Below are 18,169 nucleotides of genomic sequence, written 5' to 3'. Positions count from 1 at the left end.
TTTGATCTTATAATGTTTCTGGCATATTACCCTGACACAGGCAAACCAGAGAATCTCCAGGCTCTCCTTAGCTTACAGAATTTTTTTTAGCTCAAACATTGACAATAAAACAAATATCAACAGTGTAATGAATGTGCTTGTTAAAAATAATTTAGTTACAACAATTTTAGAATAGAATAGAATCCTACAGAGCAGGAGGCAGCCATTTGGCCCATCGAGTCTGCATCAGCCACAATCCCACCCAGGTCCTATTCCACAACCCCCACACATTCATACCAGCTAATCTCCCCTGACACTAAGGGGCAATTTACCACAGTCAATCACCAAACCTGCACATCTATGGATCTTTGAAAATCTTTGGATTTTAATTCGCTACAACTAAACACTAAAAAATTAAAAATGAAACATTTCAAGAACTAATTCTGTTCATTTCACATTCTTCCCATTTTCCTTTTTTCCCCACTTTAATTATTATCATTTTAAGTTTACTTTATTTCTAATTTACGTAACATAACCAGATCTCCATCAGTTTGAAAACAGTTTTCAGAACCCTGAATCAAGCAGCACTAACAACGAAAGTCACTAGCAAAGTATTCTAGGAATTATCATTTTTCCCCACTAAAAGTACTGAGAAAAGCCAAAAAAAAATGAAACAGGGAATTGTAGATGGAACTATCAATTAATTTTTAAAACTTTGCTTTCGGCTATTCTTATTCTAGTTACCTTAGACATCACATTGCCGAATGATTGAAATTAGTACTTCACAATCACATTATAATTACACGTATGCAAAATTTCAATTCTCCAACTAGGCAGAGGATAAACGCGGCAAGTTGCATTGTATTTAAAGATTTTTTTCTGTTGTCTAGTACTGTAAAAGAATTGAAAACTAATAGCAGAGAACTGGGATCAAAGTTCCTCTGTAACTATGTGTGTATTGAATTTTGTTTTCTGATTGAGGATTTAACCCAAAGCTCCATCGTTGTAACTGGAAAAGCTATGTAATAATGGAATACCTCACCAGTTGCTGCTTTTATAGCCAATACTTACCAGTTCTAAAGCTTAAAATCAATGTTGAGTTTTAAATTATAACTGTAAATTATTTCTTGCCAACTTGCCAAACCTGTGCATTTGAAGTCACTATTAAAAGGTTAAAATAAATAGGCTCTTAATCATTCTGCTCTCACCTAGCGAATGTTTTGAGGAGATAAAGTTTCAAACTGCCACTGAAACTTGCCTTATTTTAGCACCCTCTAAAGCAAATAACAAAAGGGCACAGTTTCGGTTCAAAAGGGCATTCTCAATTGATATGCCAGTAATTATGAGGTGTTGAATTTTGGTCGGAAAAATAAGGAGGCCAGTTATTTCTCACAGAATAAGAGCTAAAAGGGAGTGTGGAGGAAAAATATGTAGGGTTCACAACCACATAAATCACTAAAAGTAGCAATACAGATTAGGACTATGCCACACTTTAATCAAGTTGCTGTAGCATGGTAGAGTGAGAGAGCACAAGTGTGGGTCATGAGCATAAGTGAGCGTGTGTCAGCATGTGCACGAGCACGTGTGCGCACGAGCGTGTGAGCGTGTGCATACATGGCTGACTCACAGGCTCAACCCCTTGTTTTTAAATGAGTGCTTTAAAAACTCATTTTAACTGAAATGCTGTGGAACATGGTGACTGAACATCAGATGTGCATTTTTTGAGTGGCCAAGTTTATTGCTGTTAATTGCAAAAACAGCTTCTTTAGTATGGTTAAATATTTGGTAACATTCATCCTCTTCCACTATCATGCACTCTCATCAACTCTCACAACAGGTCAGGTTAAATGAGTGAGCAGAGCCTGGGATTGAGCCACACACACACCCACACCCATTACACTCTAATACTCTGTTTATTATTTTTTTTTCATACCTCAGTTTTTCTTTAATTCATGTTTAATGTTGTGCCTAACATACTATTCCAAAATTTGAACATCAGCCCTATGAGTGACAAAAATTTTGGAATGTGGTTCCCCATGTGAAAAGGTTAGACAAGCCTGATCAAGAGAGCAAGGTTATTTTGGAGGTACATACTCCCTTTAAAGACACAACCCACGCACAATAGTCTTGGTTACTCAAATCTGACTACAAATTTTTATTCATGCTTGTTAATCTTCCAAGGATAGTCGCAAAAGACAGAAAAAAAAGTGCATCTATATTACATTTTAAACGACTATCAGACATCTCAAAGCACTTTACAGCACTTAGTGTGAGAATAAGGACATGTTCCTTTGTAATGCACACCCTCGACAGAAAGATTTCCTCCCACTGCAATTAGTTTGTCCTCCCTCCTTCCATCATCTTCCATCCCTCATAATATTATCCATCTGTAATCTCTCCCCTTCTCTTCTTGCTCCTGGCATGAAAAAATCCATCTCTTTCATTCCTTTTGTCACCACAACATGGCTGGTCAACTATTTTTGAGCCGAGGCCTCAACCTTTTTCAGGCCTTCAAAGTTTTGCCAAAAAGGAAAACATTCATACTTTATTTAAAGCATCCTAGCAATGGAAACTAACGTTGGTAAGTTTGAAGTAAATTCTGTTTAGTTTCAAATCGGAGCTCAGAAGCACAAGGCAGCCTATGATTGTTTTACCAAAAGTGACTTGTACATTGAGGTGTCTGTGCAAGTTGACACAGTGACTATTAAAAATTGTCCAGGGTTCAGGGTTAAAGTCAGGACACAACCTTTATACCATATGAAACACAAAATATTATTCTTCTGCTATAAAGCTTGCTAGGGTAACAGGCAAGAGTATTTGATCTGGTGAGTGTGTGGACACATGCATGACAGATGTAGTATAATATGGATAAATGTGAGATTATCCACTTAGGTAGCAATAATAGGAAGACAGATTATTGGATGAATGTAAACTGAGGTGGATACGTGGCAAAACTATGACGTCTTTGTGCATCAGTCGCTGAAAATAAGCGCGCAAGTACACCAGGCAGTAAAGAAGACAAATGGTATATTGGCCTTCATAGTGAGAGGATTAGCTAGCTACAGATGAAGTAACTAGATGGATTCATGATGTACCACAAGCCAAAAAGATAAGTTGACGACTGGATGGGCATTGCAGTGAAGAGGTTGCTGACTTTGGAGGAGATTAGGGGGGAAACAGGGAGTGGCTGTCAGTGAATGCCTGACAACAAAGGACTCCATCTGAGGGTTTGCAAGCAAACCTTATAACGTTTGCTTTCTGGCTCCCAGTATGGTGACTGCCCCACCTGAGGCAGTGGGATGAGGTCCATCAATTACCCATTTAAAGGCCTCAATTGGCATCAGGGTGGAAAGGCCATCCCATAGCCTTCCCACACTGGACCTAATCAGGGCAGAGATGGGAAGTTGGTATATGCCCCCACTCTGCACACTCTAGCACCACCGCCGCCCCGTCCCCGTCCCACCCCCACTACCCCACCCACCACCCCAACCACTTTCAAACTTGCCTCGGGGGTGGATATTACATTACATCCTACATGCGGGATAGAGGAGGCACACAAGCTTACAGCTGTACCACTCTCAAATGATACCTTGGAGTGAATAATGGAGGCAATTGCTGCTGAAGGTGAAGCCACGTTGGAGGAGTTTCTGGAATTTACAGGTGCTTTTTCTCTTCAAACTGATGTGGCACCAAGTGGCGTGACACACTGCACATGGGAGAACAGTATTCCTGAAAACATTCTACACTGTCTCCCAGTTTCTGATCACAAAGCAGCACAGGGAATACTGTATTCAAAGTGCTACAGAGGTAGGTGGAGGACAAAGTGATTTCCTGAGACCACATGGTTCGATCTTGTACTGATGGTGCCTATCTATAGCAGACCACAAATCAGGCCTGCATGCCCTTGGTGAAGAGAATTGCTCTATCTGCTGTTGGACTGACTTCATAAAACACAGGGAACAACCAGCAAGTAAAAAAAACTAAGCACAGAGCTAGGCAAACCCTTCATGCAGATCACATCAGCTGTAAACTGCACTGAACCCTATCCATTTTTCTGCATGTCGGTTTGAAAAACTGTGAAGACATGGGGTCTGATCATGATGTGTTGTTTCACACCAAGGTCTGCCAGCTGTCTAGAGGAAACACACTGCAAAGGTTTTTTATGAACTGAGGGAACAGCTGCTTTGGACTGAAAAAAAACTCCAGAATTTGTTGATTCTGAGCCCAAAACATGATTTGTCCACTTGTTACTGCCACAGACATATTTGGGAAACTAAATTAATTAAATGAAAATATGCAAGGAAAGATAACATTCTTCAAATGAATGACTGAGTTACAACATTGAAAGAATGATATGCTGAAGTTGAGCTGCGACTCCTTTCTACAACTTTCCAAGTTTCTGCCTGATAACAAGATCGAAGTGTCTCACTCACGTGGTGACCAACCATCTCAGCCACCTCGAGGTGCACTCTGCAGTCCGATTGGGTTCAAAACCCCTTTCAATGTAAGCCTGACAACATGGATTTGCCAGGAGCTAAAACTGAACTACTCACTGAAATTTCACATGATTGATTTTTGGGAAAAAACAAGTTCCAGAGTTTGTGTGTCAGAATTCTGGTTGAGTGTGAAGATTGACTATCCTGATATTGCAATACACGCATTGAAAATGATGGGTTTCTTTTTGCTAGCATTAACTTGTGTGAAGCTGGATTTAGTTCCCTGGTCAACATCAAATCTCGATATTGATCATCTTTGGATGCCACATTAGAGATTCACTGCGCAGTATCAACCACATTGCTGAATTTTGATAGAAGGCAAATGATACAACTGAAGGGCAAAGTTTCTCACAAGATGCACCTCCTTGTATAGTAGACACCCCTATTTTGGACTGGTCTTTAGTAAACATGGTGTAGTCATGGGCAATGTTGCTTTTCTCTCCTCCACCTTCATTCTTAACTTTCAAACTGTTGAAGTGTTAGAAAAGCTCTGATTACTATGATGTCAAATATAACAAAGTGGATGAATAGCATGGTAATGGATATCAGCATAAGGGAAAATTTGTATTATGAGTGTGAACAAAAATCAAAAACTTAGATCACTGAAAAAGCCAAATATTTTTACCACATACAAATAATTGATTTTTTTTCACATAAGACTACAGTTGTCGATAATGAAACAAGCTGATAAAACAGGGAAAATTGTATCAATGGTACAGAAAGGGACAATCACATAGGTGATGGTCCAACACTATGACATAAAAGAAATGTCTTAGAGAAACTCCACTCCTGTGATTTGCTCCATTGGTGGTCTGATCATATTTTTATCAGATGAAATGAAGAGGAAAACAGCTTACTTAACAATTAAATTCCCCATTTTTCTCTGTAATCCCAACTCTCCCTGATTGTGCAATTTTGTCAAGAATGTTTTTATGCCATTCAAGAAGATGCTCCTGAATATCAATATACTAAAAGAATAAATCATTTTAAGGTTGCATTGTTGTTGAAAGCCAACAGAGGTGAATATTGGCTGCTTCAGAAACTAAACAAAGTCAATTTCTGAAACCAAGTTGTAAACTGCCCCTTCCTGTCCACCATAAACATTATCATAGAATCCTACATGGCAGAAGGATGCCATTCAGCCCACCGAGTCTGTGCTGACCACAATCCCACCCAGGCCCCATCTGCATAACCCCATGCATTTACCCTAACTAGTCCCCCTGACATTAAGGGGCAATTTTGGGAGAAAACCAGTGCACCCGGAGGAAACCCACACAGACACTTGGCTGACACCCACGCAGACAACATCAACAACAAATAGCTAAAAGCAAGAAGAAACAGTTTCCAACATTTGAGTCAACTAAAATGGTTACCACATATCTATTGCAATTGCTATCATGTTTGCTGCGCATTTACATACTGAAAAATATATTTCATATGGTTATCGGTTTTGTTAGCTGCTGATTAAAAAATGGCAGTATCTAAGAAAATGCGGCTCTCTTTTTGGATGAGGGGATAAAGGAATTCAACATCAACAACAAACTAAATACAAAAATCTGATGTGTGAATGTAAAGAAAGAAAACGGGCTGCTGAAAGTTAACAAAATACTTGATGCTCTCTGTTCTGTATTCTCTTCCTTTCTTTCAGTATATTATCACTCCCATTTCTACTTCTGCACTGAGTTCTCAAAGGTCATAAGTGGGACGTTCACTGATGGTTGCAGCATTCACTACCACTTGTAACCCCTCAGATACTGAAGCAGCCTGTGTCCGCATGCAGGAAAACTTGGGCAACATTAAGGTTTAAACGGATAAGTAGCAAGTGCCAATACAATGGCCATCTCCAACATAAGTAGATCTAACCATGTCCCCTTGACATTCAGTAACATTACCATTGCGGAGTGCTCCATCATCAACACCCAGGGGGGAGGGGGCAGGGGGGGAAGGGGGAGTTAGGGTGGTGGTGGTGGTGGCTTACAAATGATCAGAAGCTTATCAGAAGTTAAGCCATATTAATACTACAGTTGCATGAGTAGGTCAGTGGATAAGAATTTGCCTCCTGACCTCTCAACCCTACCCACCAAGTTCAGCACAGTACTCTCCATCTGCAAATTCAACAACACTCAAGATGCTTGGCAACAACCAAGCCAAAGCAGTCCACGGGATTGGCACCCGATTCTCCACCTTAAAACATTCACTGCATCGCCATCAGCACACAACCGCAAGATGCAGTGTAGCAACATGCCAATTTCTTGTCACCACAAAGGGCAGCAAATGTGATGTTATGGGAGCACCACCATGTGCATCTCCCTGTCCTGTTCTTCTCCTCACCACCATTACCACAAGCCCCACACCATTCTGACTTGGAACTCTATTATCATCCTTATCCCTTATTGCTTGGTCAAAATTCCCTCCCGAAGAGCAATGTGGGTGCGCCTACACTATATGATCTGCAGCATTTCAAGAGGAAGACTAACCAAAAACTGTTCAAGGACAATTAGGGATGAGCAATGAATGCTCACACCCCATGGACGAACTTTTAAAAATCCTTACATTCCTTGAGTAACACTGACAGAGTAATATGGCTTCCATCTTTGTTATATCAGCTCAGTTTTGTATAGCTTGTGAACAGTTATCCTTAAACAATATGGGCAACTCTTAGAGCAGTCCTGTCATACAGAAATGGTGAAAACTAGTTTAAAAATTACCTCAAGGGAAGTATATTCATTGTTCTATTTTTCCCAATCTATGCACATACTATTACACAGCAGTACCCAGATGATATGAAATTTTCTCAGCTTGAACACCTCCATCTAGTATCAACTCAATGTTGTTTCACAGAATTCTCTGTAGGGCCACTGACTGATGACAATTAATTCTGATTCTCAGTACAAGTAGTACATGGCTCCTATGCACCTGGAACAAATACAATTAAAAGTGGCATACACCTACAGGGCAGAAATTTTTTTTAATTTATTTTGTCAAGATAACTGTGCCTGACAAGAGGAGGTGGGTACTTTCTCATAAAATAATCTTCCAGCACTTTCTTTCTCCTTTAATTAAGGCACTGAGTTAATTATTCCTGGCACATTGGAAGATGTTTGTGGATGTTGGAGAGCTCAAGTGGCCAACTGGGAGCAGCTCAGCTGGATCCGTTCCAATTTCCACTGAGAACTGGAATTGTTGATATTTTTCCTGGAGCTGGACAACATTCAGGGTGGGATGATACTGTCAGGTGCCACCCAATAATCAATAACAGAGAATCAAATCACATCTAACAGTATTATCATTGTTGAATCCCTCACCATTAACATCACAGGTGTCATACAGACCAGACAACAGTATAAATACTGTCCACCCATCTACAAGGTACATCCTCAAGGATGAGGAATGTGATAGAACATGTGACACTTGCTGGTATACCCAGTCCTAACAATATTCAAGAAACTCAATAAAATCAGAACACTTGATTGGCACCACATTAAACATTAATTTCCTATAACACATTCTGTCAGTTGTACGGATCATATACAAGATGCACTACAGTTATACACCAAGGTTCCTTCAACTGCATATTTCAATATCTGTGACCTCTACCATGTAGAAGAACATGGGCGGTAGACAGATGCCTGCAAGGTCTCCCTCCCACAAGGCACACATCATCCTGACTTCGAACTACAGAACTGTTCCTTCATTGTCACTGACACTCCCTTCCTAACAGCACTGTAGATGGACTTCCACCAGAGGGATTTACATTGGGTTCATGAAAGCAGCTCACTTCCATCTTCTCAAGGGCAACTATGGATGAGCAACAAATGTTGGTTTTGCTAGTGATGCACACATCCCATGAAGGAATATGAAAAATGAAATTGTTATGTTGGATATTTTCTTACTGGTATAACTAATCACTAGGGGCCAGTTACAAATGACCATTCATTTGATTTAAACTCCTTCCCAGACCCCATTGTCTCTCCTTGCTACACAGCCTTTCTCAGTGTTTCCTAGCAACTCTTTAAAAATCAAGTTAAATTTAATATAACAGAATATTACATTCCATTTAGGAAGGTGGAAAAACCTACAACATTTTGCTATAGTTTCAGCTGTGTTTGAAAATGGACCGTTAAAATGTTTTGCCTTTGCAAATTGAACAGAAATAAAATACTATCTGCACGGATCCTCCTGTTGCCTCACACAGCCCGAAAGATGTGCTGGTTAGGTGCATTGGCCACGCCAAATTCTCCCTCAACGTACCCGAACAGGAGCCAGAGTGTGGCGACCAGGAGATTTTCACAGTAACTTCATTGCAATGTTAATGTTAGCCCACTTGTGACACCAATAAATAAACTTTACTCACAGCAATGTCTTCTGGATACAGGTCATCACTGAAGGAACCATCATCAAATATGACTTGATAGAAGGTCTGTGATGAAATCCCAGTCACTCTGCAACTATAATATCGTCCATTCTTGTGTTTAGAGATGACCGTCTGTCCAACTGATAAGTCTTGAAATACAGTTTTGCTTTTCTTTTTTGAGGAAAAAAAATGAAAATAAAAGTACAACTAAGGACAATTTGTTTACTTAACTGATTTTATTGACACATGACGTGATTGAGAGCTGTCAGTGTTACAACAAAACTGCTCTTCTAACACTTCTGGAAAATATAGTTCAATTATTTCCATTATAATGCACAGAAGAGTGGCTCATCGTTGGTAACAATTAACTAGCCCACAGTCAAAGTATAAAATTACACCTATCATAAAACACAATGTTTACAATCTCACAAAATCGTTAATTTAGTTTGCAACTAAACTGATATGAAATTAAACTTGTTGGATTCTTTAAAGCATCTTGTCTTCAGCGTTATATCAGTCCACTTAATACTACAACACTTTTGGCCAATATTTCAAACCAAGTGTAATTTGCTTCTGCAGTCCAAATGGTGGGTCACATTCAAAGGAGGATCAAAATGCAAAAAAAGTGTAGCTAAAGTATTCCCTATGCTTACTGTCATTTTATTTACTTAGTATATTTTAGATAAACTGATTTCAGTTTTCTTTAAATGATTTCCCTTCATCCACAACCCCATCAGTGAACGTTCTTCAATAAAATTAGATCAGGCAATGTAGAAAATTAATTCAACTGTGATAACACAGAACCTAAAATTCAAAGTATGCTGTCATGAATTATAGACAAGAGCAGTTGCAAGTGAATGATATACTTACTACACTTAGGTTTGTCTTGTGTCTGAAGCACGTGATGAGGACTACATATGGCCAGTCATCTGGTTCCATTATAACTCCTGCTGCATGCGCACAAGTTACGTGGAAGGATGTTGGACAACGTCCATACGAACACTGAATGCAAGCACCCAAAGTCTTCTTGACTCTCTTTCTGCAGAAAACACATTTCTGTAAGGGAAAAGAAGAGTTGGAGTTTAATAAATTTTCCTTCTCAAGATCCCCAGGCCTACAAGTTCGCAAGAAAATGTGTTTTCCTTTCAATTTATGGAATAAAATATTCTTACTAACAGCAAAATGTTCAGTTATTCATTGGGTACATATATCTAAAGATATAATCTGCTCCTTGCATTTGTAAACAATGCCTCATCATAAACAGAAAGCATTGTTGCTGTTGTACATTAACTACATATGGAGCATGGGTAATGTACACTATTATTTCAATGGATTATTATTATGCAGTGGTAAATCACTGGTTCTGACATGATGAAAAGTTTAAATTTTTATAGTGCCTCAACAATCTCAAAATGCATCACCATGAAAGACAGCGGCAACATGCTTCTACATTTGCCTTTTATGTAGACCATCACTGCAATCATGTTGTGCATGGCAAAATCTCTCAACAGCAATGAGATGAATGATCAATTCAATGGTTTCATTTTGGTGCCGTTGCACGAGAGAGACGCACATGCAAGGACATCAGTACAACTCTTCTTCAAATAGTTCCACAAGGGCTTCTAAGCCCCATCTGAAATACAGGTAATTAGCCATATTCCACCACATTCACCACCCAAATTTCTGTGGTCACTTACAAATTCTGCCATAATCTGTCCCATAATCTTCTCGCTTCTTCTCAATTTCAAGTACTTTGACATCCCTTCTACTTTTAAGTTGTTCATCTGACTTCTTCTGAAGCCTCCTGATTATTCCCTTATGTAAATTTCCTTTCCCCTGTCTTCTCATTGAGTCTTTGTAGCAATCAAGCCTTCACCTAAATTTTACTGAGGAACCCTTTCACCTAAATTTCCCTGTCCTCACTCAGTATCAAACTCATCAAATTGCCCGTTTATATCCAAAGTCAAAATCACAAATTAGCATCAAATGTGGCCTCATCATCTCTGTCACAAACAAAGACATTTTCAGTATATCCTTTGTGCTCCTTTGATTTTGTGAAGGGTAGGTAACATCTAACTAATGCAATCACATTCTTTAAGTTGAGTCACAGAGGTGGACAGAAACTGATCAAAGGCTCTGCATGGCATTTTGAGGATGGGAGCAAGGAGTGAAGACAGTCTGGGCACAATACAAAGGAAAGTACAAAGCAGAATTGGGAAACAGAAGAACTGGAACAGTGTCCTTGACTGAAGAACTGTGCACTTCAAATGCGAATTGAAACCACAAAGGTAACTCAATTACTACTGGGCGTCACACGAGTTATCAAAAGTGACTAATTATCATGTCACAAAGAAAACTCAAGGATTTTAATATATTGTACAGCCATAAAAACATAGGTAAAATGATGGATATAGGAACATAAGGGGTAATACAAAATTGGCTTGAGATGCTAAACTGGAAGGCACAGACAAGTGTAAAGAGGAAAACAAAAAAAAATTGCAGAAGCACAAGCTGGAAAAAAGAGGTGGGCGTGGGATAAGATACTTTAATTAAGGTCTGACCTTAAACATGAGTTTAAAATTGTAACATGTTTTGGATTCTCCAGCTAATACTGGCAAGGTTATGTTGCAAGTGTTGCTGTTAAGTGCATGTTTATCGTGTACATATTGGGAAGCAATGGTGCAGTGGCATTGTCACTGGACTAGTAATCCAGGGTAACGTTCTGAGGAACCGGTTTGAATCCCACCATGGCAGATGCCGAAATTTGGATCCACTAAAAATCAGGAATTAAAAGTCTAATGACGGCCATGAAACCACTGTTGATCGCCATTATTGGTAGTCACTAATGTCCTTAGGGGAAAGAAATACGGCAGCCTCAAACAGTCTGGCCAACATGTGACTCCAGAACCACAGCAATGTGGTTGACTCTTAAATGCTCTCTGAAATGGCCTGGCAAACCATTCAGTTCAATGGTAATTAGGGATGGGCAACAAATGCTGGCCCAGCCAGCCAGCGATGCTCATATCCAATGGATAAAACATAAATAAATCTGTAAACATTTAACATTTAAAACTGTAAACCCTATTATCTGTAGGAGTAAATTATAAGTAACATTAAACCAATTCCTATATTTGGTCACTGGAAAGGCACATGGGAATACAATCTAAATGGGGAAGCACTTAAGAAAACAATGAAAGAAGGTGGGACCAGTCACATAAATCATTACACACTAAATCCATCACAAATATGAATGGGGAAGGATCTTAGACTTCATCATAGGAGATGTAGAATATAAATGCATTCGGATGTGACAGGAGTTGTAGAGTACGTAGCTCAGATCTCTTTTAGGATACTGCAATCACAAGGACACAAGAAACAGAAGCAGTAGTAGGCCACCAGGCACTTCAAGCATGCCCCGCCATTCAATAAGATCATGGCTGATCTATGCCAGCCTCAACACCTTTTCTGTGCCATTTCCCCATAGCCCTCTATTGCTCCTTCTATCAAATATTTATTCACTACCCCTTTAAATACTTCTAATGATCCAGCCTCCATCACTCTTTTGGGCAGAGAATTCCAGAGATTCACCATTTCTGTGAGAAGAAATTTTTACACACCTCAGTTTTAAATGACTGGTCCTTTATCTTGTAGCTATGTTCCTTTGTTTGAGACTCTCCCACGACTAAAAACATCTCACCATCTACCCTACCAAGCTCGCTCAGGATCTTATGGGTTTGAATAAGGTCACCCCCTCACTCTTCCGAACTCCAAGAATGCAGACCCAGACTATGTAATCTCTCTAGATACGGCAACTGTCTTGGTTTCATTGGTCAGAATACTGAATACAGAAGTTGTGACATCTTGTTGAAGTTGTACAAGGCTACACTTAGAATACTGTGTACAGTTCTGGTCACCCTATTATAGAAAGGGTATTATTAAACTAGAAAGAGTCAGAAAAGGTTTACTTAGGATGCTACCAGGACTTGATGGTTTGAGTTACAAGGAGAGGCTGGATAAACTGGGACCTTTTTACCCTGGAATGTAGGAGGCTTAGGATTGATCTTATGGAGGTCTATAAAATAATGACGAGCATAAATAAGGTAGAATGTCAACATCTTTTCCCAAAAGTAGGGGAATTTAAAACTAGATGGCACAGGTTTAAGGTGAGAGGGGAGAGATACAAAAGGGTCCAGAGGGCAATTTTTTCACACAGAGGATGGTGAGTGTCTGGAACAATCTGCCAGAGATAGTAGAGGCAGGTACAATTTTGTCTTAAAAAGCATTTAGACAGTTACATGGGTACGATGGGTATAGACAGATATGGACCAAATGCAGGCAGTTGGGACTAGCTCAGTGGTAAAAACTGGATGGCATGGACAAGTTGGACTGAAGGACCTGTTAGCATGCAGTAAACCTCTGTGACTCTAAGGCTGTGTAATAACCCCCATATTATTTACAATCTACCTGACAGTGGCTATTCACTTCAAGGATCAACTGCCCTTTGGTGTCAGTATTAAATACCAATTAGATGAAAAACTCATGAATCTCATGCCAAAACTAAACAGACCACCTATATACATACACACTCATGATCTAAAGGTTGAGGATGACTGTAGTTTAGTTGTCCACTCGGCACCAGATTAGCAAGCGACTTTCAATCTCTATCTTTGAATTCCCATATATTCCCCCCTCACCCCGTCAGGAAAGAGAAAGCTCACAAATCCTGTACTCCAGATCCTAATACATTATGGGACATCCAGTTCCATTTACCCAAACGCACGGTGGCTGAAAATTGACCTGTTCAGTCACGTGAAGACCCATGTCAGAAACTTGAGACAGTTGTCGACATCATTCTAAACTGAGAAATAGTCAATAATGAAGAGGTGCCACCCCTGAAGAATAAATTCTGCTGGAAGAAACCTAATGATTCATCAGTATGATATGTGAGCAGAAAGGGTAGTGTGAAATGAGGTGAGCTGAAGATGCATTCTGTGGAAAATAGGGGGTTCAAGGAAGATTGGTAAAGGGAATTGATAAAGCAAATTGAGAATGATTCTCTGTAGCAGGGAACGGGAATTCAAGAAATAGTTTTTCTTTTAAAACATTAAATGGTGAAACTATGATATATACTGATTTTCAAGCCAAAGATGCAAAAGTCATGTAAGGTTTCTAAAAATAATGGAAAGAAATGCTTACTTGGGGAGGAGAATTTTCCCATCCTGTCCACCACAGGAACCATAATGGGTGAAGGGCTGACCATGCAAAGATCCGTTGACCTATGGTGGCACGGTGGCCCAGTGGTTAACATTGCTGCCTCACAGTACAGGGACCCGGGTTCAAATCCCAGCTTGGGTCACTGTCTGTGTGGAGCTTGCACGTTCTCTCCGTCTGTGTGTGGGTTTCCTCCAGGTGCTCCTGTTTCTTCCCACAGTCACAAGATGAGTGGGTTAGATGGACTGGCCATGCAAAATTGCCCCTTAGTGTCAGGGGGACTAGCTAAGGTAAATGCATGGGGTTATGGGGATGGGGCCTGGTGGGATTGCGGTCGGTGCAGACTCAATGGGCTGAAAGGCCTCCTTCTTCACTGTAAAGATTCTACGACCTCAGGTGGGACATCATGGTTTTGAGGTGAGCACTGCCGGAAAATCCCACCAGGGAAGTAAAGACACCTTGGAGAAAAGGAAGAAAGGGACTTAGAATTAAACAGATCAAGTTGCTGCAGCTGAAAAATGGCAGAGTGGGTTTAATGACTTAAATCAATCCAATCATTGTGCTATACTATATAGTCTCATTTTGAAATACATGGCCAGAATTTTACCAGTCCTTCACAGACAGATTAGGAGGCAGAAAGGCTGGCAAAATGGTGCAGGAAGGCCTGCAGGGGTTGCCCCAACTCTCCACACTACCATGCCTTTTTGCCAATAGCAAGAAAGTTCTAAGATTCTGCTGGCAGTCCAATTGAGCACTTTGCCCACATTGGGGAAATGTTGGAGGATGGTATGTCACCACCTGGGGACAATAGCATTCAGACTTCCCTTGCAACATGTTCTGGGGCAGGATTTCTCCCTTATTGGAACACTATGGCTCAGAGGGCTGCCCTGTAACAATGGTGCCACCTATGTGCTGCAATCTCTCACCATCCCAATCACCACGACCTGCCCGCCTGACTCCATCATGCTGCAACTCCACTAGATGCCATCTGCTTCCAGCTACAACCTCACCATTGGCCACTGAGTGTTTGTACTGCTGAGAATCCAGAGTTGCTTGGCCCTCTGTGTTTTTAATTGGGGTGACATCCCTGGTAGCAGCCATTCTATTAGTCACCACTGGAAACATCCTTCCTGGGTCCCACCACCAGCTGATGCAATGTCACCTCCTGCTTCTGGCTCTGGTAGTGGGATGTCTGCTGCAGTGGCAAAATTCAGCTTATTATTTAGTTACAAGATAGCCTATTTCTTCTCTTAAAGAACAACAATGAATGCAAAGGCTCTGTGGATTCGGCATGACCTGTGAAAACAAAGCACAGCAAGCATTCTGTTCAATGGATGGGCTTGCAAAGTATTCTGAAGGCGAGAATAATTTGTGGAGAATTTAGAGTTGCAATGAGCAGTCCACTTAACTGAGTTGTAAGTGGAAAATCAATGACTAGAACTTTCAGTTCACTAGTACTTGTTGTGATTGCCTTGGTAAATGGCAAACATGAAGCCCTGAGAGAACTGGCTTTAAATCTATTCTCATGAAGATCCTGAAGCAATACCAAGTCAGGGAGAGAACAGATTAACAAATCAATGGTTTACTTGCAGCATCAAATATTGATCCCTTTTTGTCTCTGTCTGGCAGAGTCCACAAATTCAACAACAATTTGCATTTATATAGCAACTAAAGCCATGAAGAGCGGTTGGAGTCAGTTCTGCAGGCCCAGTCCTGAGTCTGCCTGATAAAAGACTCAGGTCTGGGGTTGCAGCTTGGCAAACTTGTTACTAGGGGAACGCATACTCACTGAATTAGCCCCATAGGGAGATCAAACAATGATTCCACACGGCCCTCATGGGGGTTATCAGAGTGTTAGGATAACTTTATAACTTTGTAACACGTTAGTCTGAAGAAGGTGCAAATGAAAATTGCAAACATTTAACTAAAGATAATTTCAAAGAAGGGGGCTGAAATACAATTTAGGTAAATGATGGTTGTTCATTCCTGAGAGTATCTCTCGGCATGACTTTTTGGACCACGTTTGGAATGGCAAGTATATTGTGGGGAAAAACGAAATCGTCACATCTACATATACAGGGATATGGGGGTGGAGCCTGGGTGGGATTGTGGTCAGTACAGACTCGATGGGCCAAATGGCCTCTTTCTGTACTGTAGGGTTTCTATGATTTCTATATCTATCTGAGAAATTAACACAGAATCCCTATCGTGCAGAAGGGGCCATGCAGCCCATTGAGTCTGCACCAAATCTCTTACAGAGTACCTTACCCAAGCCCTCTCCCCTGTCCTATCTCAGTAACCCCACACATTTACCATGGCTAATCCATCTATCCTACACACCTTGGGACACTTAGGGGCAATTTATCATGGCCAATCCACCTAACTTGCACATCTTTGTGACTGAGAGAGAAAACCAGAGCACTAGGAGGAAACCCACGCAAACATGGGGAGATGTGCAAACTTCACACAGTAAGATGAGGCTGGAATTGAAGCCAGATCGCTGCAGATGTGAGCTCGCACTGCTAACCACTGTGCCAACCATTGTGCTCTCCTGCTACCCACGAATTAGGTTCGGAAAGAAACACTTAAAAAAAATTAGGAAGACAAAATGAAACTACAAATTATCAAAAAATATAAAAAGAAATAGCGTTCTAAGATATGCAAATATCAAAAGGACAGGGATTGATTCAATAAGTGACATGCCTGGTAAACTCACGTGATGACCGAACTCTCAGAATTATTGCATAAGTACTTGGTCTTATTTATCATGGGACTAACAGTGGACAACATTAAAACAAGAACAGTAAGATAAAAGGACATTGAAAACAGAAGGGAAGCGATGATTGATAAACCAACAAAATTCAGTAGTAAACAAAACCCTGCTCCAGGTGGATGCATCACCACATACTGAAAGATGTTAGAGAAGAGATAACACAAGGGGTCTAGCAAAACTGGAGTCACGCCTAGCAGAAGAGGGAAGTTCCAGGCTAATGACATTCAATACAGATTAGAGAGAGATTTTGGTAGGAAGGAGGCCAAATATTGCTTGGAAAATAAATGTTAAAGTGGAGAAATGGAGCAGAAGGATCGGCATACACATGCACAGATCATTAAAAGGTAGCAATGCAACTTCTTAAGACTACAAAATAGTAAACAAAAGCAGGGGAGTAGGAATGGAGTAGAATCGAATCTCAGGGTAGTTGATCTTGCATTGAACTTTGCTTGGGCCATTACTTAGTCTGAGTACTCTGAACAGTTCCGGATTCCATTTTATAAAAAGGATCAAAAGACCCTGGAGAAGGTACAGAAAATATTTCCGAAAACAATAACTGAGAACCAGAACTGAGCAGTTACAGATATCAGGAAAGATGGAACAGGCTGAAGTTCGTTACTCAGTAAAAGGATGAAGGGATGACTTACTGGGGTCTTTAATAATATGGAAAGGTTTGATGGGGCAGTTGTGGCAATGACGGGGATGCTAGATAAACACATCCTTCGATTCTGTTTTCCTGCAAATGTCAATAAGTTTAGAAAAAAAAGGGAGAAGGCTTTAATGTGGAGAATAAACATCAGAGTGGATCAGTTGAGCTGAATTGTATGTAAATACTATGCAACTAAAAGGACACAAGTAAATTAACTTAAACTTCCAGCAAAACAGAAGCTTGAAAATGTGCATATCTTTGAACTGAATATAAATACGTAGCATGATACATATGATGGAATATAGTACTTTGTGACTGCCTCGTGCTACTGTGAATTGGTGTTCCAGTGCATTGCATTAAAGAAGTGGGAGGACACTGATTCATGGTCATGACAAATTTCTCCCAGCCAGGGTACTTTCAAGGGCATGAAGGAGGGAGTTTAACAGAGAGGAAGGACAAAAAAAAGACTCAGATAAGTTACTTTGACTGTTCACACACACCTTCAAGGCAAGTTATATAGAGATACTGGCCAGAAACAGATCTTACGGTCAAAACAACAGCACATCCCACTGATCTCAAAGAAAGCTCTGTACAAAGTCTCTGTGGTGTGGACATCCCACTTCCCAATGTCACTGGGTCAAAGGCCTCTCCATGCCCCAAGCAGCAGTGATGTCAGCAAGCAGCCACTCACATTGAAGTATCTACAC

The 18,169-nt window shown here is 40.4% G+C and overlaps 1 protein-coding gene across 2 annotated transcripts in view; it reads right to left on the bottom strand.

Annotated features, from left to right (window-relative positions):
• LOC145342911 (lysine-specific demethylase 4C-like) overlaps positions 1–18,169 on the bottom strand; it is a 354,712-nt gene that overhangs the window by 40,424 nt on the left and 296,119 nt on the right. The window contains exons 18-19 of one of the 2 annotated variants that reach the window (XM_080188495.1): positions 9,700–9,885; positions 8,830–9,000 (exon numbers count right to left, since the gene is read on the bottom strand). In XM_080188495.1, coding sequence (XP_080044621.1) covers positions 8,830–9,000; positions 9,700–9,885 — 357 coding nt within the window. Of the gene's footprint in view, positions 1–8,829; positions 9,001–9,699; positions 9,886–18,169 lie in introns of those variants that run through there. The other variant, XR_013886659.1, reaches the window with a different exon arrangement.

This window comes from Carcharhinus amblyrhynchos, chromosome 5 (assembly GCF_965287045.1).
Source record: "Carcharhinus amblyrhynchos chromosome 5, sCarAmb.v2.hapA, whole genome shotgun sequence".
In the NCBI taxonomy this organism is placed as follows: Eukaryota; Metazoa; Chordata; class Chondrichthyes; order Carcharhiniformes; family Carcharhinidae; genus Carcharhinus; species Carcharhinus amblyrhynchos.
This window is presented reverse-complemented; position numbering and strand designations above follow the sequence as displayed.